This window comes from Dipodomys spectabilis, unplaced genomic scaffold, assembly GCF_019054845.1.
Source record: "Dipodomys spectabilis isolate Male_0828 unplaced genomic scaffold, ASM1905484v1 ptg000001l, whole genome shotgun sequence".
Taxonomy (NCBI): domain Eukaryota; kingdom Metazoa; phylum Chordata; class Mammalia; order Rodentia; family Heteromyidae; genus Dipodomys; species Dipodomys spectabilis.
In genome coordinates, this window is record NW_024870678.1 from 22,131,439 (window position 1) to 22,159,025 (window position 27,587).

The following is a 27,587-nucleotide window of genomic DNA, read 5'->3' on the forward strand; positions in this document are numbered from 1 at the left end:
CACATTATTTTTGAAAAATGACCAGTCATTCCACTGAGTAATTTAACATAACAGTTTCTATATTTCTTTTCAACTTTGTTCTTAGACTAAAAGCAACACAAAATGATTCTTTATATTTTATTCACTTTTCATTCAAGGACAAAGCTTCTTGAAAAAAAGAATTTAAAAATTCTGGAAAATACAAATCAACATTATCTTGAGGTCTCTATCATTACCAGAAAGTGTGTATCCTAAACCCAATTTCCATTGTTAGTCAACTTCTTTCAATAAGTGGTAGATATTCATTTCTAGAAAACATTACCAGTAAATTCTATGATATCATAGACTTTTCACTATTCAGACCAAACTGACTAAACCACAAAATGCAAAAGTATGTACCAAACTCCTGGAAGGGAAACCTTAGGACTATTATTAGTGTAGTTTCATCAGTTTATAACATGAGTTAAGAATAAATGAGGACATTAGACAGGTCTTTTTCCTGTAAATTTCCAGACTTTCAGTAGACATAAATAAAAAATGCTTAAAATTAAACTATTGTTATGTTTTTAAAGGGGTACTTTGAGACACAGGGATTTACAAAGGAAACAATTACTTTTATAACATAAATATTTCATTTTCCTTCTGCTTAGTGAAGATAACACGACTAACTGCTTGCTTGCTTCTAGGCATTGCCCACACTAAGAAAAACTGGTCAATAAAAAAATGGTCCTTATTTTTAAAAGTTCACCACTTTTTGCACAATCACAGAATTGCTGACATGGAAACTAATGTAACATATGTGATCATATTGATGATATATGATTCCAAGGAAAAGCATAATTAATTACTAGAAAGTAAAATTGACCTTTAACTCTAAACTTATGTATTTTTCACTATTAGAAGTGTGTGATTAACGTATTGTATATATAGACGCATTTAGTATAATACCAAATAATATACTGTATAACAGGTAAAGAATGGCTTTAAAGTTATTGAATGTTCATTTTCTTCCAAAGCATGTATTAAGTTTATTATAGAAAATCAGTTCCAGAGACAAAAGGTAAAAAGGTAATAATACATTAAAGTTTACATTATTACAAATACACTTTATAATATCATATTCTGTGCCTAATTACCTTAAAATTTAAAAAGCCACTTTCAGTTTTAGATTACAAAAGTGTGTTTTTATGGTTGTTAATAACTGTGTTAAATGTAGTGTTATTCTCAGAGTTTAAAAACAATAAAGTTATAACTAGTACTAATATGCTAGCATTTTGTAACCTACTCTCTCAGTTTGCCTTCTGCAGCCATACAAAGCTGTAATTCTTCCTTTAGTCCTCACCTTTGAGGAAATTGATTGCAGTTTCCTTTTTTCAGGAGACAGAGCAGTAAATTGCAAAACATACACTACTTTTGCCATGGTATAAATTATGTTCTGATAAAGCTGTCAAAACCTACAAAATGCTACTTCAGTATTATGTAATAAAAACCACTTTGGGCGTGTGATCATGCCAGTGCTCATGCCTGCAATCCTAGCTACTCAGAAGGTTGAGATCTAAGGATCATGGTTTGAAGCCAGCCTAAGAAGGAAAGTCCACAAGACTCTTATCTCCAGTTAAACACAAGGAAAGTCTACAAGACTCTTATCTCCAATTAAACACACACACACACACACACACACACACACACACGAAGTTGGAGCTTTTTAAGTTTACTTATTTTCAGAATACTAAATTTAGGAGATAAATTCGTAAAATATAGCACAGTAATTAAAGTCACCATATGACCTGTGAGATGTTAGCCTTATTATTGTTTAGCAACAAAACAGAGGCTCTTCATTTAGAAGGTTCCTAAATAGATAAGATTGTTTGATACTGTATACACAAAACAGAATTCGAACTACAGTCATAAAACTATATAGGTAATATGTTTAATCAGATGTATTCCTTTTTCTGTACCACCACAGAGTTTTTGTTTTTAATACTCCTGCCAAACTAATTAGCCACCTTTGTTCACAACTATTTCCTGAATTTCCCACTCGTCTAGGAGCTCTGAGAACACTACTTTCCCTCATATTCTGCCTACTGCTTGGCTGAGCCACAGTTCTACTTCCATTATAGTGGTAGAGCACTATCCCTGAGCAAAAGAGCTCAAGCACAGCATCTGTGCCTGCAGTCAAGCCCCAGGACTTTCACACCCCCCCAAAAAAACTTTTGTAATGAAAATGTTTAATTAGTCTTCATAAAAGTTATATTCTGAAAGAAGATGTATATACCAGAGAATATGGTTTTCACGTAAGACATTTACTATGTTTAATTCTAAGAACATACTGTATTTTTTTTTGTTTAAAATCTGCTAGGAAGTCAGATAACTTTAAAATAAAAAGTTCCATGATTAAAGTAGTTCTGAATATAATCATAAAGATATAAACTTCTGTAACTTCTACTCAAATCCATTTTTGGCATTTTTTATTTGCAGTAAATACTTTCCTACTCTATATTTTCAAATGACAAGTCACTAACATGAAATAACGTTTTCAAAATCATAGCATAAGAAACAGAATATGGATCTACATAATCTAAATACACTGGTATTAAAGTATTGATTTACATTTAAATAAAAAATAAGGAACTTCTAGCCCTCCTACAATGGTCAGTCAATACTGCGTTTTTGGTGTTTTTTAATTTTTTTTTTTTTAAATTTTTAAAGAGAGTGTTGAACTGGCCATAGTTAAAAACTTAAATGTGAACAAAAGGAATTTTAATTCTTAAGTCATACTAGTTTAAAATCATGAACTCAATAGACACATGAGGCTACAGAATACTGTAATGAGTTGTGCACATCTACAGTTTAGAAAAGAGAGCTGGGCTAAAGGTAAGTAATTGAGAACCACTAGAATATAAATTTGTTTTGAAGTCTTTAGATCACCAAGGATGTAAGCAAATGTAGGGAACTAAAGAAAGTCAAACTGCACTAGAACAATCCAGTAAGATGACTAAGAAAAGAGAATCAGCAAAAGAAAATAGAGATTAATGTGATAAGAAAAAAAAATCAAGAGTGTGGTATCTCTGATATCAAATATATCAAAAAAGTGACCAAGTATATATCAATGCTGTTGATAGATAAGTAAGCTAAGGATAAAGAACTGACCATTGGGATTAGCAACATGAAGATAAAACACTTATGAGCCAATCCCAAGAACCAAATAAAATGGAGTCTGACCAACATTAACCACGAAAAAGAATCAATGGCATTGATAATACTGAACAAATCATTTGGGAAGAGTGAAGGCTTACAGAGTAGATAAACTGTTCCTGATACTCTCATTCAGGAAATTATCCTGACAGCCTGACAAATAGATCCATTCTTCCCACTGGCTAGTCCTAAATATAAGCTGCCAGTTAATTTTCCTAGCTACATATACAGTGTTCTTAACAGACACTGTACTTAGATGAACAAAATAGACTGTAGACTGTGCTTAAATGAACAAAATAGAAGAATCCTTTATCTTTAAGAAAGATAATGAGATAAGGAAAAATCACTGGCATGAAAGAAAAGCACAGAAAGTATACACAAATGAAAAATACTGAACCAAATTGGAAACACCAATTTGGAGGGCAGAACTCTGAAATATTAGAAATATGTAATGACAGGTATAAAATATCTATATTAGAAAAAGTGGAATAAATAAGATATGAGAGATCATAGAAAGAAAAGGGTAACTGGTGAATTGAGAGAATCAGAGAACTGAAATAGACATAAAACAAAGTTTCCACCTGAAAGAATGGCGATGCTATTCCCAGAAATGAGACAGCAGAGTGAAATATGGGAACTTCTTTTAGGAAACTCATGCTGCTCACTCAGGGTAATGATTACATTTTTGTCACATATGTTACAAAAAGCAATCACAGTTTATATATCTTGCTACACATGCTTGAGACTTAATATATTTTTCTCTGAGATTAGGTTTTATATTTCAGTCATGTATATAGCTCTTCAAAAATGAGGCTATAGAAAAATAACTTGTACAATCTTCAAAGCATAAAGTAAGATAAATTAAGAAGTTATTCACATGTCAATTAGAAAGCTTCATAAAATATGAACATTAGAATATCATTACAATGTAAATCCAATTAGTTAGGTCATATTTTGGTTATTTTTAAGATTAAACTATGCAGTTTTTATATTTGTTAAAACCCATAAGATAATATTTGAAAATTTTCTACAATTTATGATTATTTTCTGTGATTTCTTTTTCTTTCTTTTTTTTTTTTTTACTGAGCTAATGATACAATATACTATGTCAACTAAATTGAGAAGGCCCTTTATACAAAAGAAATACACTCACATACAAAGAAACATGTTTGACAGAAAAATGTTTAAGGTAAGTTTTGTATTTTGAACAGATAGAGAAAAATGTAGAAAACTGTAAGGTTGGAATGATATGTATGCACTGTGTGTGTGTGTGTGTGTGTGTGTGTGTGTGTGTGTGTGTGTGTGTGTGTGTGTGTGTGTGTGTGTGTATTGTATAAAAGTGTTTCTTACAAAATGAATGGCTAGGGGCTGGGAAAGTGGCTCAGTGGTAGAGCGCTTGCCTTGCATGCATGAGGCCCTGGGTTCGATTCCTCAGCACCACATAAGCAAAAAGAAAAAAGCTGGAAGTGGCACTGTGGCTCAAATGGTAGAACTCTAGCCTTGAGCTGAAGAGCTGAGGGATAGCGCCCAGGCCCAGAGTTCAGGCCCCACGACCAGACCCTCCCCCCCCCCCCAAAAAAAAAATGAATGGCTAGGAAAAATAGTGGGAAGATTTAATTTCATGAATTTGCTGATTCAAATTAGGAGAAATGTTTATATTCACACTCTTCTCTTGGAAGACACTAGGAGAAATGTGTTATGTAATGGGGATATTAATACTGAAGGTATATCCTTGTACATGAAGAACATTTCATTGAGAATATTACTATTTGCTATAGTTAATAAAAATTATTTGAAAACTAGCAAATTATAAATATATAGAATATATTTTGAATTACTGTCATGTGTAGAAACTCTCAACTAATTCAAATAACATTAAAAAATATAGGGGCTTTTATTGTAAGTAAGGGGGATAAAATTTAGTATTTAACTAGTATATTAACCCAGACCACTAGATAATCTCTTATAAATAACGAATATTAAAATAGTACCTTTTACCTTAAATGTATAGAACCAACATGAATTTTAGAATCCCAAATATTATAACAAAAGAAGCTAACAAGTGGAGTCCAAATCTTTTAGAAGAGGAATGGTCATGTATTAAGGGGGAAAAAAATCAAAGCTATTAAGATCTTCTCAGTGACCAGAAAAAAATCCAAATATAAAATCAGTCCAAGCTGGGCTCCAGTGGCTCACACCTGTAATCCTAGCTATTCAGGAGACTGAAATCTGAGGATCACGGTTCAAAGCCAATCCAGGCAGGAAAGTTCGTGTGTCTCTAATCTCCAATAAACCACTAGAAAACCAGAATTGGCACTGTGTCTCAAGTGGTAGAGAGCTTGCCTTGAGCAGAAGAACCCAGGAACTGAGCCCAGGCCCAGAGTTCAAGCCCCACGACCGACCAAAAAAAAAAAAAAAAATCAGCCCAATACCTAGAACTTTTGTGTTGACTGGTGATTAGAGAAAAAGTACTGAATATCAACATTAGCTTTGGAAATAATTCTTGGTCTTCAGGAGACTAAGTAGTAGAAAAATTCAGATGATTAAGTAGGTTGGACTTGCTATATGACCTACCTATTTGCATCCTGTCTTCATTTTTATCACTTAAAAAAAAATTAAACTACTATTACTGAGTTTATGTTACAGAAGTTAAAGATGTTTGTGCTGGTCCTAGGGCTTGAACTCATGAGCCAGGGTGCTGTTACTTAGCTTTTGTGAACAAGGCTAGCACCCTATCACATCTCCACTTTTAGCTTTTGGGTAGTTATTTGGAGATAAGGGTCTCATGGACTTTCCTTCCTGTGGTGGCCTTCAAACCATGATCCTCAGATCTCAGTCTCCAGAGCAGTTAGGATTAAAGGTGTGAGCAATCAGTGTCTGGCTTACCTTCTCTTTTTAATGGGGACTAGCAATTCAAAAATCTTAAATCTTTAAGTTCTTTTTGTTCCTCCAGTCCCCTAAGTCTCAGGCTTCCTAGACTGAATTGCAGTGTCTATTTGTCTACTAAAAATTTATTGATTCCTTGAAGGCATGGTCTGGAATATTTTCCCCTAAGTATGGTGAACAAACCCAGGGGCTCAACACATGCTAGAAACACACTCTAACTGAGCCAAAACGCAGCCCTGTAGAATGTTCATCTCAACAAATAGTACCAATATACTATTTGGCCTTCTGTGAGTTGAAGAGTGACTTAATGAGTGATGAAGGCAAGATTAGAAATTTGGTGTTAATTCCTAATCTGAAGTTTATTCTGTTATATATAGTTGCTTCTATTAATGAACAAATGTAACATACTATTAGTGAAGAAGAACTGACCCCAACTTAACCTATACTCTCTGATTTTGACCTGTTATTTTGATTTTAATTATCTTAAGGTTGCCTATCACATTCCTAAGATGGGTACATGTGGAATGCTAAAGCTTCAAAAGTTAGGTATTTCCAATGAATTATTCAAGTTTGAATATTTGTTTGAAAACTTTTATCTTAAAATTATTTTATCTAAATGTCTTCTGGTTTAGTTTTAATATAGCTATATTTTATATATAACTATAACCTTATTTTCCTTTGGATACATTCTTTTTCCTATCTTCACTTAAAGTGCTTTATTAAATTATGTCTTAAAATAAGATTCTCATTCCTGAACTTTACAACTTTGGTGCAGGGGGAAGGGGGGGTAGCGGGAAGGATTGGGGGGGGGCGGGGGGAGGATGAGAAGTGATGGGAAGGGGAAACAAAGGAGGAGGCTACAATGCTTGATAAGAAATGTACTCATTATCTTGCCCATGTAATTGTAACCCCTCTGTACAGTATTTTCACAATAAAAAAATAAAAATTAAAAAAAATTCTCATTTCTTTGGCCTCAATGAAGATTACATGATTTCAAAATGAGAGAGGGAGAGAGAAAAAACAAGAACCTCCTGTAACTTTATCTTATTTATTCTCATAATATTTTATGGGTTTCAAAATATTTTATAATCTTAACAATTCTATAATAGAAAATATAGAGATATTTATCTGGCGAGAAGCTAATTACATAAGAAAATAGTTACGGGGACAGAATTAGGAAACAAGTCCAGATGTTCTGACTTCAAGTCCAATACTTTTTCTACCATAACATACATGGAAAATAAAGTCTTGTTTTTCAAAATTTTGACAATAAAATATTTTTACTCTTATTTTAATATTAGTAAGCACATTTAAGGACTGTCTGTCATAGAAAATGGGTTAATCCTGCATACTATCCAACAATTAATTTGTTCCTTTCACCAATCTCACCAGTGAATTAAAATATTGGGATTTTTGGAAAGTTTGAAATCAAGGTTAAATAGAACACTCCTTTTCAGTTAATAGTTTAGAGTACACTAAGAAATAATAACAGAAAGCTCTGCCAACCCTGATAAGCTAAGAAAGTTCTTTGAAGTTCATTTTACTTTTCTTAAAATGGAAACTCCCTTTTAACATCAGCTGTGTTTAGTGAGTCACTTTCCTAATTTTTGCCAAAATGTATTTTTTCGTTGAAATACAAGAACTATCATGTTACTAGCTTAAATGTACTACAACCTCTAAGTTTATAATTAAAAAGATGATATGAAGATTACATGAATGTAAGATGAACCAAATGAGTCATTTTACGTTATTTCACTTATCCACTCAATCTGAATAAAATCTAACTTAAAGCACTGCTGTGAAAAAATTCACTTAATATATAAAATAAAATGCACTATCTTTCAAATATAAGCTAACAAATATGACATTAATCAAAGACTATTCAGCAATCACCTAGTGATTACTAGGTTCAGATATCATTGAAATGAGAAAGATTAGGCTGAACTCTGAATGTAGAATACAACAGTGGGAGAGAGGGATAAGGCACACATCCATGTTCACTGCTGCACTAAAGGTCAGAATAGCCAAGTTGTAAAAACAGCCCAGATGCCTTATAATGGATGAATAGATCAAGAAAATGTGATATACACATATTTATATTATATATGTACATCTGTATGTATATACATATATATGTATACACATATATGTATATGTACTTACATACACATATAAATATACATATATACACACATATATGCATCAACAATGGCATTTTACTCATCCATCAGGAAAAATAATATTATGTCTCTGGAGAGAAATGGATAGACCTGGAAAAGATTATATTGAGTGAAGTAAGTCAGAATCAAAGAGAGAAAGGGTGCATGTTTTCTCTCATATGTGTAAGTTAGATCTAATTTATAAACATATATGAAAACCTATACAAGGCTATACACATATATAAACAAACTGACTAAAGAATGGTACAAACAGGGGAGGATTCCAATGGTGTAATTCCTTTGAACAACTAACTTACAGTTTATTAAAAGAATACCTGGAAGCTGAAACATGTTTTGTTAGACAGGATGGAGTCAAGGGGCAGGGAGATAAATATAATCATAATGTTTAATGTATATATACAAAAATGATACCAGGTAACTTGAGGTAATATGTGGGGTTGGGACAGGTGGGGGAAGAATGATGGAAGAGATGACATTAATCAAGATGTATTGTACTCATTAACTGATGAGCTGAATTGAAATCCCTTTGTACAATTACTTAAAACAATAAAAAATTAAAGCAAAATAGCTCACAATTTTTAGTAAACTACTGAGCAAATCTTGATGTAGAATACTAATATTAAGAAGGAGAAGTTTGGGAGGCAAGATCTGAAGAGTCCCAGCTAGACATGGAGTTTCAGAAACGTCTTAACTATCTATCCCACTTCTGTGACACATTTTTTATGCTGTAATTTTAAAATTCATCACACTGGCTTATCTACATATTCATTTCTTTCACACTATGAACATGAAGTCCTGAAGACAGAGACTGTAACATTTATTTCGTATCTTTGAGATGACCTATACCAAAGTAATCAATTAAAATAATCTTAGAAAAAATGAGGCAGTATTCTAGAATTTGGGAGACATACAAACCAAAGTAAAAAGATTTACTTTTTTAGCAGTCTTCATTACCAAGACTTTACCTTGAACAAATAATATTAGTAAAAGTTTTGGCAGAATATAAGACCACTTAGCACTGCGCCTTCCAGAATGTAAGTAAGATCACTTAACTGTGGTGCTTAAGGAAACCCTGCCCCTTCCAGTGGCTGTGGGCTCATACCTAGTAGATTTGTGAACAGATTTCCCTATACTTTACAAAGGCAAACATCAAAAACCTGAACATTATCACTCTATTTACATTATTTTTCAGGCCTTTATTATACAAATCTAACAGATTTGTACAATCATGAATTATTTGAACAATGCTAAAAATTTAGACTTTGGACTGGGTGCCAGTGGCTCACACTATAACTCTTAATTACTCAAGAGACAAAGATTTGAGGATCATGGTTGAAAGACAGCACAGGAAGATAAATCCAAGAGACTTATCTCCAATTAACTAACAACTAGAACAGGAGATAGGATTCAAGTAGCAGAGTGCTAGCCGTGAGAACATGAGGCACTGAGTTCAAGCCCCAGTACTGACGGATACATACAAAGAACAAAATCTTAGAATTCTGAAGACAGAGACAACAAATTCCTCATTTGCCTGTAAACATGACAAAAAAATTCAACCCTAGAGAAATTGCCCAAGATTGTGCAATGATTCAAAAATGGAGTGAAATCTAAAAACAATTCCCAGTGCAGAATTTTTTTCCCTAAAGAGTAACATTTTAATGAATAAAATGGATTAATGTGGCCATTTTGTAAGTGACTACACATCCCACTTTTATAATTTTCCTATATATTTATGTTTCAATCAACTTTCTAGAAAGCCTATGACTTAAATGGAATCAGGCATATTAAGTAAACAAAACTGAATCATGTAAAGCCACGTTACATTATCATATAGCATAATGGGACTGGATGTGAATAGGGGCCTGTATGGCTTCGGGAGCTGAAGAAGAATGGAGCCACTTGTAGGGTTTGTAAGGCTTGTGTTATCATATTCAGCTGTCCTATTTTCATCCTTATTCTTTATCTGTTTTGGTGATGATGAATTCTTTTTTTTCTTTTTCTTTTTCTTTCTTTTTTTTTTGCTGGTCATGGAGCCTGAATGCTGGGCCTGGGCGCTGTCCCTCAGCTCTTCAGCTCAACGCTAGTGCTCTACTACTTGAGCCACAGCACCGCTTCCGGCTTTTTCTGTTTATGTGGTGCTGAGGAATCAAACTCAGGGCCTCATGCATGCAACGCAAGCCTTCTACCACTAGGCCACCTTCCCAGCCAGCTGATGATAAATTCTTATTTCAAAGGCTTTTCTCTGTCCTTTTTTCTTTCTCTTCACAAAAAAGTGAAAGCATTTGACATTTATTATATACTACTTGTTGGCTAACAGACACATGATACTTGAAATAAAATTTAAACAAAACAATTAATTTCTAAGCCTTTACTCCAGAAACATGGATGGAATGAAAAGTTTTTTCCCAGAAAAATTCTGAAATCAGAATTGGGTGGTGGAGAGGGGCTCTCTCCATTCTAGTCATTAAAAGAACAAGGTTTAAAGGCAAACCAGATACCTCTTTAGCATGCAAAGGGGAAAAACATAAAGGGATAGTACATGGTACAAACTCCATTTTAAAAATAATGATGATCAGCACAACTTGTGCTAACTTCTGGCAGATATCTAGGACATGAGAAATTAACATTTTTAAGGTTTAAGAAAAGTTAATTATAATAGTAATTACAAATTAAAATCCAAACTATTTTCACACCTAGCTTCACATTTTCATGTTTACACTGTACATGTCAGTGTCACCTAATGCTTACAAAGTATTTTAATGATATATCTTGTCATTTGAACTTTAACAATATATATATTCTTTCCAGTTTTGAAATGAAAAGTCTAAGGCTTGCAAATATAATGATTTCTGATTCCAAATATAATATACACTTTATGCAGAAAGATTAAAAAAACTTGCATATGTAAATTCTCAATACTTTCAAAAGTTGAAAAATAGTATTGCCTTAAATTCCTAAGTATATATATTTTCAAGCTCAAATTGCTTATAATTTGTTATATTAAAAAGTTGTGGCTGGGAAGTTGGCTCAGTGGTAAACTTCTTGCCTTACATGCATGAAGCGCTGGGTTCGATTTCCTCAGTACCATATAAGCAAAAAAAAAAAAAAAAAAAATTGCCAGAAGTGGTGCTGTGGCTCAAGTAGTAGAGTGCTAGCCTTAAGCTGAAGAGCTGAAGGACAGCACCCTGGCCCAGAGTTCAGGCCCCAGGGCCACCAAACAACAACAACAAAAAGTTATTGTTTACAATGGGTCAACCTGTATCCTTGTTTCAGCATATTGTTATTTCCATTCCCCTCCCCAAATCAGAAAAATGTATATACAAGGTGCAGAACACCGGACTCAAATACAGACACTATGTTGAAAATGAACTTTACGACTTTTGGGGTGGGAGGAGGGCGGTGGCGGGGAGGTGGGGAGGAAAGGGATAGTAGGAGAAAAACAAAGGAGGGGGTAACAATGCTTGATAGGAAATGTACCCATTGCCTTACTCATGTAACTGTAATCCCTCTGTACAGTATCTTTACAATAAAAAAATACTTTAAAAAGTTGTTATCTTGAGACTTGATGGTATGGTTGAAATGTTAAAGCATCTGCCTAGCAAGTTCAAGGCCCCAAGTTCAAACAACAGCACCAAAAATTTTGTAATTTCCAACTGTCTCACTTTTCTTAATGCATTCAGTAACAAGTAAAATAATTCCAAGTATGTGATAGCTAATGAACAGAAAGAGCCATCTTTAAATATAAAAACAAACATTCCTTTATCCAACTGGGTAACTGAGTTACATTCAATATATTTAAATGTTACAGGTCTTCCAACTTCTGAATTATCTGTTTTATAGAGCACATATACAAAATACTTACTATTAATTTACCAAATCTAAATTTACTTTAGAAATAACTGCTATGAGATCACAAAAATGAGACGATAAAATAGAATTTAAGTGTAAAACCTGACCATTAGAATGTTAGACATTTTATTTCTGAAGAGAAATGTATATTCATAAAAACTAGCATTTGGACACAAAAATAATAATCAAAGAAAAGGGCTCACCAGTCTGAGCGAAACCAAACTGATGCAGGATCTCCTCAGGGGTCAGCATGTTTGGCTGTTTTAATTTAGGCTGTTGTGATGAGGTGGGTGGTGGTGAAGTTAAGGAGAGATTTTTGTTGACCTGCAATAGAAAAGGCAAATTAGAAACTACAGTGTAATTTCCTGAGTTACTGATGCAAAAAAACTGGATGAGAAATATTTGCTTACTGCTCAAATCAGGACACATGGTAGATCAAAAGGAGTAGTAATGATTTACACAATTAGTTTTTAAAGTTGACTAGACAGAATAATTTTTTTATAAGAAAAGAATGAAGTAGAGATAAAGGTATAACTATTCAAAAGCACATTAGACTTCTTACAGTTTCCTTGTCACAGAATTGGTATTATTTAGTCATTTAAAACACAGCAGTCTTAACAAACAGTTTAATTAAGGAAAAGCTAAAATGTTGTATCCACATTTCTCTAGCATTTTAGTAAAATGGCAGGAACCCTCTTTTCAGAAATGGCACTCCTCTGTTTATATGAAGCATGGTGGCACAGCTGGTACCTGACCTGTCATGTGAAATACTTCCCACTGCATCAAAAACTACTTTTTATTCTGTTTAAAAACAGTATGACTATATAAGTGACAATTAAATTTTTTTAAGTAAATGTAATGTTTTATAATGCATGAAACCTGCTGTGAATGTCTGATGGAATGCATAACACCTTTTAACTATAATTAAAATATTAGCTATCTTCCTACAATAACCCACTAAAAATGTTTGAGAACTTCATTAATAAATTTATCTTTGTAAATTAGAATTTTGGGGAAAATCTAGCTTTTGTTTATTATTGGATAATTATTTATTCCTTTAGTTACTTCCAAGAATCACAATATAACGCAAGAATTTTTTAAATAGCCAGATTTTAAAATTTGCCACAAATACATAATCAACAAATTCACAAAATGAAAAGATAATTTACAGTATATCCATAAGAAAATTCCTTTTCTTTACTTTTGGTTTAAATAACCAAAACCACACAGAGGACTTCCACTGCAATAGTATTTAAAAAAATTCCCCTTTGGTGTGCTGTCTGAAAAAGGGAGTACCGTATAAGGGAGTAGTTAGATGCCCTTTATCTGACTCACTTTTTACATTTTGGTAAATGCTTCTTTTCCTTCAAACAGTGATAGTAAACAGTATATCCTAGATTAATTTTTCCTTTGGAACAAAGAGCTTTAACAGATTTGGTGAAGAGTAAATGAAGACTACATAATAATACAGTTCTAAACTATCTAATTTATTATGATGTAAGTTCATAAAACAATTTTTATTGCAGTGCTAGAATCAAACACTGGCTTTGCCATCCTAGATAAAGTTTTCCACTACTGAATTATATCCCCAGATCTAAAATATTCTTCTTTTTTTTTTTTGTCTTTTCTTTTTTTGGTACTGGGGATCGAACCAAGGACCTTGCACTTGCTAGGCAAGCGCTTTGCCACTGAGCTACATCCCAGCCCTAAAATATTCTTTAAAGTAGTTAGAAAGTGTATACTACATCAATGCTAAAATATTATACAGCTTTACAAATTCTCAGATCCATTATTATACACTGACAAAATTTAATGTTGAATAATTATATTACCTAAACTAACAATAAACTCAGTGTCTTTTTATTCATCTTTAAATGGAGATGATTAAAAATAGCATCTATGCTTTAATGGGAATATACCAGAACAGTTGAGCGGTATTATAAAGCGTGATTTACAGGTTAACCACTAAATACTAGATACATTATCAAATAAGAAATATATGAAATAAGACAGGGATATGGCTTAGTGGTAGAGTGCTTATCTTCTAGGCACAAAGCTCTTGGTTTGATCCCAAGTACTATTATATATATATATATATATATATATATATATACACACATATAATATAGGAAAAGATAAACTATAAAGTACTGTATCTATTATTAGTGTATTAGTGATGCCATTTGGAAGGCATATTGGAAGGTATATTTAATTTAGCATGATAGTACAGTAAATCTTCCAGAGTTCTATGCTTTAAATGGAAGTACTGTCTATAAAAGGATATATTTGTCACTTATTTAATTCACTTCTTTTTAGCCATTCATTATTTTTACTTCTGAAGTATTCTTCAAAGTTTTTCCCCTACATGTTAAGCAATACATTTAAAATCTGGTGAAAAAACACAGGTAAATGCTGGGGATATGAATTCATGTATCTCAATATAAGATTATGATTTTATTCACATTTAGTTATTTCGGAAGAGACGGAATAGTTTAACAAAATCAGGATGGCCTTTTGTCATCTATCTTGTGTGCTGAAACAAATAATGCCAGCAAAGCTAGAACAGAATACTTAATGTCTTTGTTCAAATGGAAAGACCTGTCACTCTTTTAAAAAATGCTATTTCAAAATGAAATAATTACATGTTCTTCCTAATCATTTTGTAATTCTATTCTTTTCTTTTGGACCATTTAAATGTCCATAAAATGATGAATAAAGACATAAAAAGGCAGATATTTTTATTTTCAAGTTTTATGATTATTACTTTTATTAATGATTTAAAATTAGAACACAAAGCATTTTCAAAACTAGCCTAAAGATATTTATCACTTAGGGTAAAAAAAATAATAATAACCATTAAATAGGGTGAAGCAATATCTATTTTTGAAATATATGCTGTGGACAAGAATTGCTTAACAACTTTACAACAACAGAAAGGTTGGCTAAGATAGTCTACCCTATTCCAACCTACCCTCTTTTCACAACACATTATTTCTGCTTGCTTCATGCAAAAACCACAGTCTGCCAAAGACAGTTTAATACCTCTATACTGGAGAATATTAAAGACAAAAAGCATAAATGAGACTCAGAAAAGGGAAAAAGAAAAAAATTACAAACAACCTCTGCCAAGTTAATCACAAAACCATTTGCCTACTCTTTTGGGTTACAGGCAGCTTCATGCAAAAATATGTAAACACTAATTCTGTAGAAGTGGGTTAATTTTTATGTAAAGAAAATCTCACTGCCTTAAAATTAAATTAAAATGACACATATATGTCATTTGAATGTTTTATATATATACATATGCATATATATATATATATAAAAGATTAAAAATTTGTGAGAGAGATACAACACTCATTTCCACCTATACTTACAGGTCTAAACATTTTAGCTGACTTTAGGTTATATGCTTTCACCAACTGAAAAACTGTTTATAAATGTTTAAGCTTTGAAGACTCCTCAAACTGGTTTTAAATTATAACTGAAAAGATGCTGATACTAACATATTTCTAAAAGTTCACAAATGCATATCTTTCCCTAAAGAGGTGTCAATTTTTCAAAAAATCTAAACAATAAAATAGATAACATTTTAATTTGAAGACAGTTCTGGAAGTAAACGTAACACAACAAATGCTTTGTTGCTAATCATATATCTGGTGTAGAAATTACAATTCCAGTATTAAAGAGCAAGCTACATAGAAAGTTGGAGCTAAAGTGAGAGTCAAAGTATACAGTCAAATATCTTTGTCTTTTACATTCTCAGAATATAAATTCTAAAAGTAGCTATGTTGCTATGATTTCTTAGTGAAAATCAATGAAATAAGAGGACTATGGTATCTTAAGGAGAAATTTAAATATCTCTAGGCCCTCAGACATTTCCTTTACAAGCTGTGACAGAAAAGTGATTGTTAAAGGAATTGGTAAGATATTAGAAATTTTACCCCTAAAGAATGGGAAGGGGAAACAAAGAAGGAAGCAACAATGCTTGATAAGAAATGTACTCATGGGGCTGGGTAGGTGGCTCAGTGGTAGAGTGCTTGCCTTGCATGCATAAAGCCCTGGGTTCGATTCCTCAGCACCACATAAGCAGAAAAAGCCAGAAGTGGTGCTGTGGCTCAAGTGGTAGAGAACTAACCTTGAGCAAAAGAAGCTCAGAGACAGTGAGTTGAAGCCCCAAGACTGGCAAAAAAAAAAAAAAAGAAATGTACTCATTACCTGGCCCATGTAATTGTAACCCCTATGTACTGTATTTTCACAATAAAAAATAATTTAAAGACTGGAGAAGAAAAAAAAAAGGAATTTTACCCCTAACCTACCTAGTTCATTACTACTACAGTCACTAAAACCAGAATTCAAATTTGAAGCAGTCATTACCAAGTTTTATTTTGTAATATTTAATCAAGATATTTTGATTCTTTGATAGTTACCAAGGTAGTTCAAAGATTACTGATATGATTCTTCTCTGTAGAGTTCAAAATTAAGCTCTAGTCTGATTTAAATAAGTCATTTAGCACTATGCTTCTTCCCTCTGAGGTAAGACAACTGACCTCTGACATGTTGGATTTTTCTAAGACTTTCCCTCCTTTCTATTCTAATATACTGACCTAATTTACAGGAAAAACTTTCTGAACTCTTCACTTCCAAATCTATAAAAAAATATACCTCTTAAAGTTATACATCTCTTTTCTTTTAGTGTCCAAGATAAAAGTATTAGTAAGATTTATTATCTTAGTATTGGTTCTAATAAGGTATGTTCTCAAACCTTTCCAAATTCTACTGACTATTTTACCACAGGCTAAAGGCATAGCCACTTCTACAGTAGTACAATATAGAGAGCAAACAAAAATTCTCCAATTCTGGCTTCCTGCCCAGGCCAGCTTTGATCCGCAATCCTTAGATCTCAGCCTCTTAGTAGCTAGGTATACAGTTGTAAGCCATTGGTGCCCAGCTTTCACTATTAACTTTCATTATTGCTCTTCATTTGGCCTACTTAGAAATTCTTCCTGTTCTTTTTTTTTTTTATTGTCAAGGTGATGCAAAGAGGGTTTTCAGTTACATAAGTAAGGTAATGAGTATATTTCTTGTCAACCTTGTTACTCTTTCTCTCAGTTTCTCTTATTTTTCCTCCCCCACCACCCCTGCCCCAGTTATACAGATTGTTTCTAAAATACTGTCTTGAGAATATCGCTGTTGCATTGGTTTTCCCCTTGTCTGATCATTCTGTTGTTGCCCTTCCCTTCCCTAATTCCTATACACATATATACAATACCTGAGTACCAACTGAGTTTGACAAGAAATGAACTTATTACTTACCTTACTTATGTAACTGTAACCCCTCTGTACATACCTTAACAATAAAAAAGAAAAAAACCACAAAAAACCCTTTCCAAATAACTGAAAGCCATATTTCACACAAATCAATTTTGTCTCTTCATGATGAAATTATCTGTTGGCCCGTCTCTCATACATACATCTAATGTAGACTTGAAAAATGATCTTCTCTGGATTCTCTATTTTTAGCCTTCCCTCTTTTTTTTTTTTGCCAGTCCCAAGGCTTGAACTTAGGCCTGGGTGCTGTCCCTGACCTTTTGCTCAAGGCTAACACTCTACCACTTGAGCCACAGCGCCACTCCTGGCTCTTCTGGTAGTTAGTTAGAAATAAAAATCTCACAGACTTTCCTGTCTGGGTTGACTTTGAATTGAGATCCTCAGATTTCAGCTTCTTGGCTAGCTAGGATTACAGACATGAGGCTGGTGGCCTGGCTCTATTTTTAATCCTAAAAAGTGTTTTCAGAAAATAAAATGTTCTAAAAAGATTATAATATATCTTACTACTTTAAAACAACTAACAATTTAACTTGAGAGCATTTATATTAATCTACGCTAAGTGATATATTAAAAAAAAAAGGTCAAATCCCTTGGCTTCAAGAAGTTTACAGAAGAATGTGGAAAGACAGATTTATAAGCATTACATGGATTTATTAGGATTTATAAGAATTGAGAGAGAGGAAGTGACGCTGTGGCTCAAGCGGTAGAGCGCTCGCCTTGAGCTGAAGAGCTCAAGGACAGCACCCAGTCCCAGAGTTCTAGCCCCACGACCAACAAAAAAAAAAAAAAAAGAAAAGAATTGAGAGAGAAAAAATGGAAGAGGCAGAGAGAGCTTTTTTCCTAGGAACTTATAATATGGAAACATTTAGACAAAATTAATTGTAACTGAAGGCAGAATAAACCCATTTATAAGCTATGCCAATTATAAATAAATATCAGGGCAGTTTTGATATGCTTCAATCTGACTCTAAACAAAGGAAAGAACAAAAAAAACTTTTAAATTATAAGTTCATATGTAGATTCTGGGGCTATTATAACTTAAGTGCTATTTACAATTACCAACTGGCAAAGCAATCAGATGAGAACATTCTATTGTACTATTACCAAATCTGTATTGGTATATTTACCCAGCTCCTTTACTATTAAAGATGAGAATTCCTTTCCTTAAAGCCAATCTCTACATGAGAACTCAAGATTACATCCCTCTCATGTTTTTAAGGATTTCCTTCCAGCAATTACCATGTTTACGGCACATTATCAATTGCTAAATCACTACTGACTTAATCACATGAGCAAAGAAATAGTCTCTATTATGCATGTAATTACTATTTCCTCCAGCTCCTGCCCTATTCCTCTGCTTCCAAGTCGTGGCATGTTTTTTTGAAGAGTGGTCTACCCTTGCAGCTTCAGATTGACTTGTTCCCATTTTAGCCTAGTTTCATTGTGCTTTTGTCTCCAACATTCATTTAAATAGCTTATATCAAAGTAACCAAGCTATCAATTTGGGAAAAACACAGTCAAGTCTGTTCTAATTCCCTCAGTAGCATGTGAAACCTTTTCACTACTCTTTCCTGAAATGCACTTCTCTGGGCTTCCTTGACTTGCTTTCTCTTAGACCACTGCCTCAACTGTCTTCCCAATATATTTTTTAAAAAGTGGATTTCAGTAAGAGTGTAAGGCCGCATACATCTAATTATCTACTTCAGAGCTATCTTCAAATACCAAATTCTACTTTAACAATTGCCCCTCCACGTCAACATTTCTTTTCTCATTACAAAGTACCAATGGCATCTGCACATGTATTGAAACCCAAGACAGAAGTTATTTCTCATTTCTTTTCTTCCTTCACTTTGGATGTATCACCAAGTCCTAATGAAAATATTTCCAAAATATATCCCAAATCTGTCCACTGCCTGCATCCTCATTCTTAACACCCCAGTCTAAGCCTATCATCTCTTTCTTGGACTACAATAACATCTCTCTGCTTGGAAGACTGTTATTCTATTTGCCATGGCTTGTATTTCTAGTTTAAAAACTCCACAATCGCAAGTTCCTTTAAAAAAGACCTGCATGATCTATTTTGATCACCTCTGCAGCTCTGTCATAAAACCTATTCCTTGCTCTTTCACTATTTGGTGAGTTCTTTCTGTTCCCTAAGTGTGTCATTCTTAGATTAGGACTTTTGCAAGAAATGACCAGCTCCTTTTAAGTGTTTCTAAGAGTCTTTCCACAATCTCCCTCTTAGAGTCATTTCCCATTATTCTTTGTTCTATGGACCTATTTTATTTACTTTCCAGCATTCATTGTTTGGAATTACCTCATTTAGTCCCTTTGTATTCCTATAATAAAATGTTTGCGTCCAATGCTACATCCCAAATCTAAAACATACTGGTAGGCACTCAATAATAATTTGTTTCAAAAAAATTATTTTTTACTACTGGGAACGGAACTTAGGATAGAGACAACATGCTAGTTTTCCCAGTCATTAGTTGAAATGAAGTCTTGTAAATTTCTTTTTAACCCAAGCTGGCTCCAAATTGTGTTCCCTTGATATCTGCCTCAAGCTAAGATGACAGGTTTGAGGCACTGTACTCGACTGTTTAAAAGATTCTTAATTTAAAAATAATAAAAATAACTGAGTCTTTAAGGTAAAAATCTGTCTGGGATTTAGGAAAGAAATATCTTACCAGTATCTGGTGAAAGAAAGTTTATTATCCAGGGTACAGAATATAAAAATGCATAAATAAGCCCTGCTATTAAAAATTAAACTCTTGAGAAGTATTTCATTTAACAAGGAAAGAACAGTTCTTAACCAAATGCTGCTGGACAACCAGACAGCCTCATACAAGACAGTGAAACTGGACTTGCACATCATATAATAAACAATCATTTAAAAAGTCATAAACCGGGGCTGGGAAGGTGGCTCATGGTAGAGTGCTTGCCTTGCATGCATGAAGACTTGGGTTCGATTCCTCAGCACCACATAAGCAGAAAAAAGATGGAAGTGGCGCTGTGGCTCAAGTGGTAGAGCATTAGTCTTGAGCTGAAGAGCTCAGGAATAGCACTCAGGCCCAGAGTACAGGCCCCATGACTGACAACAACAACAACAACAACAACAACAAAGTCATAAACCTAAGTGTATAAATTAAAACTGAAAAAGCTTTGAAGAAAATTCTGGAAGAAAACTTTGAAACCCAGGGTCAGGAAATGTTCTCTTATATATAAAACACAAAAAGTACCAAAGATAAAGTAGAAAAAAACAAAAACAAACAAACAAAAAAAAAAACAAAAAAAATTCTCTACATTTCATAAAAACTTAAAGCTTTTATTTTTAAGGGGAAGTTATCAACAAAGTGAAAAGAATCCACAGAATAGTGCAAAACATCAACTGGATAGTTGTACCCAGTATCAATAAAAAAGTATTAAAAGTGAATAATAAAAAGGTAAAAAAAATAATTTTTAAAAGAGTGGATAGCACATCAAAATGCTCAATATTACTAGGCAAGATAGAAATGCAAGTTAAAGTAACAATTAGAGAACCATTTATTATTTACTAGAATGGCCTTTATAAAAAAGATGACCACAAAGTTTATGAGGATGAGAACAAACTAAAAGCCTCAAACCTTGCTTGAAGGACTCTGACATGGTACTAGAGTTTGGAAGTTCCTCAAAATGTTAAATATAGTTATAATATGACCCCAAAATTCAGATGAATAGAAACATGCTTCCATACCAAAACTTATACACATTTGTTTATAAAAATTATTCTGAGTAGCTAAAAAGTAAACCACCTAAATATTCACAAATTAATGAAAGATGTAACATATACAATGAATCTTTGGTGGTGATAAATAATAGTTATGGAACAATCTTGGAAACAATTATTTTGAGTAAAAAAAAAGCCAGTTTCAAATGATCATATATGACTCAATGTATGCCCAACATGGGCAAATCCATTGAAAGTACATTATTCTTGGTACGTTTTGTCGTGTGTGTGTGTGTGTGTGTGTGTGTGTGTGTGTGTGTGTGTGTGTGTGAACTAAGAGTGCTAACAGATAAAGGGTTACATTTTGGAATCATGATAGTGTTCTACAATCAAAGCGGGTATGATTGCACAATTGTGAATATGGTAAGCAACAACAACAAACTAACTGTGCACCCTAAAAGTGTAAATATATGGTATTTGAGTTATAGCTCAGTAATAATCTAACATAGAACAGCAACACATTAGTAAGGTTAATCTTCTAGATCATAACTAATTTCAAATCTGCATTATTCATTTTTTCAACGAACTTTTACTTGTTAAATATGAGGTATACAAAGAGGAAGGTCAGACTTATCACTCCCAGAAACCAGATTAGTAGAGCAAACACTAGGATTCTTTACTCTTTGGACATTATAAAGGAGGGATATGCAGCATTACAAACAGAGGTATGCAGTATATTTATTTGGGGTTGCAGAAGAAATGAAAATGGAAGAAATAGCTTTGAATTGCTATTCAGAAAATAAGTTATTTTTGCTACTAGCTAAATATTATGCACATGAAGAAGACTTAGTGATCTTGGAGCTGTAATCATTATACCAATCACTGCTATCAGGAACAAGTTTCCTGAACATCTGAAGTCCAAGTCAGAGTGTAGCTTGTTCTCTTCCCCGCCCCCCTCCATCTTCCTTCCCCTGGTCTATATTTGATATCCTGTTGACTGATAATTAGGCAAAAATGTGATGGGATCTGACTGATACTGAACAACTCAGCAATGGGGCAAGACCAGTACTTTCTGACACGCTTCCTTTTTTTAAGATGCCCCAGAAAGGGGGAAAAAAATGGAGAGCCTTCTGTATTACATGTGTGGGCTGCATAATAGGTATTTGCTAAACAAAACAATTGTTTTTCTCCCTGTATTGACACTATATAAAGCAGTCTTTGAGCACATATACAATTCTAATTCTTTCCATTTGGATGTCTCATATTTTATTTTATAACATAAATTATATTTGATAAATTATTGTCTATTCAACTGAATTTTGAAAGAGGGCAGATGAAAAAGAATGAAAACTGATGTTCTCAGCAACTGAGTTAAAGGTTTTCCATAACAATAGGCTTGGTGGTAGTAGGAGGTTAGCTGCTGTTTGTATCTAGATACATTTCAGTTAAAATTGTCTAATAACCAAGAACCTTTTATACACTACTATCTTTATATAAAATCTGAGGCTTCAATAACCTTCACTTTTCTCCCTTTTAAAACTATAATAGCAACAATAGTTTACTCTGTATCAGCATATAGTCAAATGGGAAAAAGAAACGTAAGCAGCAAATAAAGAAAATTTTCAACACAGCATATCACAGATGTCCAGTTTATGTGTATTTCAATGTTTATAAATTTATCTTCAGACACCCACCAAAACTGTAATGGTTGATGTCTCTTACACATTAAGTATTATATAAAATGTACCTCAAAGAATACATTGATCTTACTGATCCCTTACTAAAAGTATATCTGAATAAGAAATCTTCAAAATTGTGATGCTAATTGTTAAGTATTTACCCATACTGAAATTTCAGGTTCCAGTATTATAATTTCTTGACAAATCTGAATACCAATAAAGAATGTAGAGATCAGGGTAATTTTTGTAAAAAGTGAAAACTCTATAATGGTGCATTCCAACTCTTTGGGATATCACAATGCAAACTGTAGTTTAAGTTACCATCCTGGTAATAAAAACTACTTACTTTTGCAGCACAGGACCGTATCACCTCCTAAAAGAAATACAGTACAATAAAGAAGTATTCATGATTTTATTAAAATTTGACTCTTTTCAACACATTCAGATGTCAATCTTCTAATAACTAAAACCAGAACCTGATCATTTCTTTATTATTCTGCAGTTGTAACTGCATTATTTCCAATGAGCTGGAAAGAGTATAATTTAAAAAGACTTCATGAAATATTCACGATAAATCTAACTTGCTAATATAGCAAAGGTACTCCTAAGGCCCAAGAAAGACTTGCCAAAAAAGACTTGCTTCCTCAATACAACTAGCATATATAATAACACTACTAGAGCACTGACAGATTTAAAATATATACTCAGAATTCATGTATCTCTATAATTGATAGCTACCATTTCCACATTAGCAATTAATATCAAACAATTTCCTATAAACAGCACTAATTGTAAGGAATATAACTATCCTTAAAAGGCTAAAAAACAATGGCCTATAATTCACAGGACAAGGTGAAGAATCATACTTAGAAGAGGAACTAGTGTTAAATCAATGGATAATTTGAAAGTATAAAACCAGTACTAGTACTATGTTACAGTATGATTTGAGGATTAAATATAGCAAAGCATAAAAAGCACTTAGTGCCAGAAACCTATAGTAAGTATTACTAAGGATGAAATAGATGTTATCACTAATAAATCTACAGTAAAATCTCCTGTAAGCTGGAGAAGATCAATCTTTTTCTCCGAATTGATATAAAATACTTGCATACTCTTCCAGCTCCTATATCTGTGACTTTAAACTAGCACCACTGTGACTTCTAATGAGAAGTTTTTGTCTTCAAGTAGCTAGAGATATCTAGCTTTCATTATAGGATTTCCTATCACAGATTTTGGTTTGTAAACTCATTGTAAAATTGTTTACTCTTAGTAGGTACCCTAGATTCTAATTGACTGTGGTTGAACTAATAAGAACAAATTTCTGGATCAGAAAATATAGAATGCATTGAATGTGAGGTCTTACCTGGGTTGTAGAAATGTTTTTTAGTTATTACCTTGGTATTGATATTAACTCTTCTAACTATGAAACAATTAAATGATTTATGTTATAAGTAAATGGCTATTTCATTACTTTTATGTCCTTTACTATTAAATATCTGCTAAGCTGAAATTATCATGCACTTCACACACACACACACACACACACACACACACACACACACACACACACACATACACACACACACACACACACACAGAGTCACATGCTGAACCTAAATGACATTAGGAAAAATTCCTACTTTAGTAACAAAACTAATTACCTCTAGTAATACAGTCTTCTATAAACTGGAAAATAACCTATACATGGAAAGGAATTTGGAGTCTACTGAAATATAACTATAAGAAACGACAGAAAAGACAGTGTGACAAAGGTGGGAATTTCATTGACCTAAATGTTTGCAAAATACAAAAATAATGAAGAGGCAATCCCAGATAATATCTGATAAAAAATTCAGCAAATTCTCTCTACACAGGAACAAAAATGATGTATTTTTAAAAATGCATAGCAAATACACAACACCTTCTTTTTGTTTTTTACAAAGGCAACCTTTATCTCAATCCCAGAGCAGGTATATTCTAATTTTTAAAAAGGAAAGATGTAAAGGCTGGGACTGGTAGCTCACGCCTATAATCCTAGCTACACAGGAGGCTGAGATCTGAGGATCGCAGTTTAAAGCCAGCCCAGGCAGAAAAGTCTGTAAGACTCTTATCTCCAAGTAACTATCAGAAAACCAGAAATGGCACTGTGGCTCAAGTGGTAGAGGCCCAGGCTCCATGACCAAAAAAAAAAAAAGGAAAGATGTGGTAAAAGCTAAATAAATTAAAGAGAAAAAGTACTTTCAATAATCAATTATCAACTTATTTTCCTTCATTTGTTTTCATTTCTTAAAAATATTTTTGTTTAGTCTTGAGCTGAAGAGCAGAGGGACAGTGCCCAGGCTCCAGAGTTCAACCTCCATGACCGACAAAAATAAAAATAAAAAAATATATACATATATATTGTTTATTCTTATTACCTTTATATCTACTTTATTCTATTCTCACATTTCTTTCATTTATCTGAAAATAGTAGGAGTATAAAATGATATTAATATCAGAAAGCCACAAGACCAAGGTGATTTCAGGGTGTTGAGTTTAATATTGAAAGATTGATAGAATTAAATTATAGGGAACTTAAAAAATATCTATCACCAAGTTGCTCTTATGTCTATAGAGATTTTACTATCTAAGATTTTATATGATAAATCATTTATGTTTTCTACTGAAGTAGTTTCTTTACACTTTAAAAACTGAATGTATCTATTCAGATTTACTTTTAAAATCTGGACTATCTCTGATTGCTTTCATTTTATATTAAAATATTAAATAAAGGAACTACCACACTGAAATAATTTTTTTTTTTTTTTGTCAGTCGTGGGGCTTGAACTCTGGGCCTGGGCGCTGTCCCTCAGTTCTTCAGCTCAAGGCGAGCGCTCTACCACTTGAGCTACAGCGCCACTTCCGGTTTCCTGGTGGTTTATTGGAGATAGGAGTCTCACGGTCTCTCCTGCCCAGGCTGGCTTTGAACCGCGATCCTCAGATCTCAGCCTCCTGAGTAGCTAGGATTACAGGCGTGAGCCACCAGCGCCCGGCCCCTGAAATAATTTTTAATTTAAACTATATTCCACAATTTAACTGAGAAACAAAAACTAGTTCCAACATTCCAACAATCTAAATCCAGAGCTGAGTATAATTTGCACTTTGGTCTACCTTAAAGACTAATTTCTAAAAAAGAAGAAAAGGCAAGAAGAAGCTATAGTCAGAACTAAAACATCTCAAAGTCGTTTACTGAATATTTGGTTTAAAATTTTTTTTCTAAAATGCTTAACTTTCTTAATACATCTTATCACTTGTCTTTGAGAAAGAAATCTAGCAATTTATACTAAGAACATACCACATCACCTTCAACAAAGCATCCTCTTTTTCCTTCCATTATTTATTTTGAAGTTTAATGGATAATGTATCTCTTTTCCTACAATCTTTAAAATAAAAGTTGTAGGAAAAGAAATGCATATATATACTTTTTAGAGGTTACAAGTTTATTTCTTTTATTCATGCTTTTGAAATTGCATTGTCTTTATTAAATTTTATGACAATTAAGGAGGCTCTTACTTTACTAGATTTTATGTAAACAGGTTGATGTTTGGTATGTGCGTGTGCTGTATGTGTATGTATGTGTGTGTATTTATGTATACAAATAGTATATATGGTATACATATAAAATAAATTCATATATTATATAATATATAATGTATAGTATTTAATAATATACTTATGATAAATGAAATATTTATATAATATAGAAAATCATATATTATTTGTATAATGTATAATATATTACATATTGTACATATGACATATACACACATATAAATACATTTATTATTTTAAACAGAGAAATTTAAAGTTCTATACTGATAGTACAGGAGGGGAAGATTTTCTACTGCTTTTAAGATTAAGACAGGACAAATAAATTAAATATATTACATAAGACAAATATTTTTCTTTTTCTTTTCTTTTTTTTTTTCTTTTTTTTTTTTGGTGTGTGGTTTTTAGTGCTGAAGGGGTAGCCAAAATCTTTGGAATTCTAGGCAAGCACCTTATTACTGAGCCTCATGGCTAGCTGGTAGTTTTAAAACAATTTTTACTTTTGTATTTAGCTCCTTGGCCAAAGATGATTTGACTGGGATGTGAGACCTAGGATGTAGATAGAAAGTGAATAAAGTTTTCAGTTCCTAATACCACACAATGAACCATTCCTACTTTCTCCATTGATCTGTGTATCTTTATGAATTTGCACCACACTTTTTTTTTTATCATGATCTCATCTTTGTAACATGTTTCAATACCTGGTAAGACAAGAACTGGTTTCATTATCATTCTCTTCTCCTACCTGGCTCTTGTGGAGAAGCAGAAAGATAAATATAGCCAGTTCTTCTATCAAGGTATCTATGGAATTTCTTCTCACATTTTTCTCTCTTTCCAAGCAACAATGATAAACTATGTGCACAGTCTATCTCATACTCATTTCTCTATTATCAACTGTAACATATTTGGTGGTACAATGGATTATACACCCTGTGAAATTTACATCTAGCATCTCACTGTATCTTTTGTTTTTTTGCCAGTCATGGGGCTTGAACTCTGGGCCTGGATGCTGTCCTTGCACTCAGCTCAAGGCTAGCGCTCTACCTCTTAAGCCACAGTGCCACTTCTGGTTTTCTGGTGGTTTATTGGAAATAAGAGTTTCACAGACTTTCCTGCCTGGGTTGGCTTTGAACCGTGATCCTCAGATCTCAGCCACCTGAGTAGCTAGGATTACAGGCATGAGCCATAGGCGCC

General features: G+C 33.1%; 1 protein-coding gene across 5 annotated transcripts in view; it reads right to left on the reverse strand.

Annotated features, from left to right (window-relative positions):
- Ahi1 (Abelson helper integration site 1) overlaps positions 1 to 27,587 on the reverse strand; it is a 129,425-nt gene that overhangs the window by 44,592 nt on the left and 57,246 nt on the right. For all 5 annotated transcript variants that reach the window (XM_042688530.1, XM_042688848.1, XM_042688622.1 and 2 more), the window contains 2 exons: positions 23,152 to 23,178; positions 12,293 to 12,413 (listed from right to left, as the gene is read on the reverse strand). In XM_042688530.1, the coding sequence (XP_042544464.1) occupies positions 12,293 to 12,413; positions 23,152 to 23,178 (148 nt within the window). The remainder of the gene's footprint in view (positions 1 to 12,292; positions 12,414 to 23,151; positions 23,179 to 27,587) is intronic.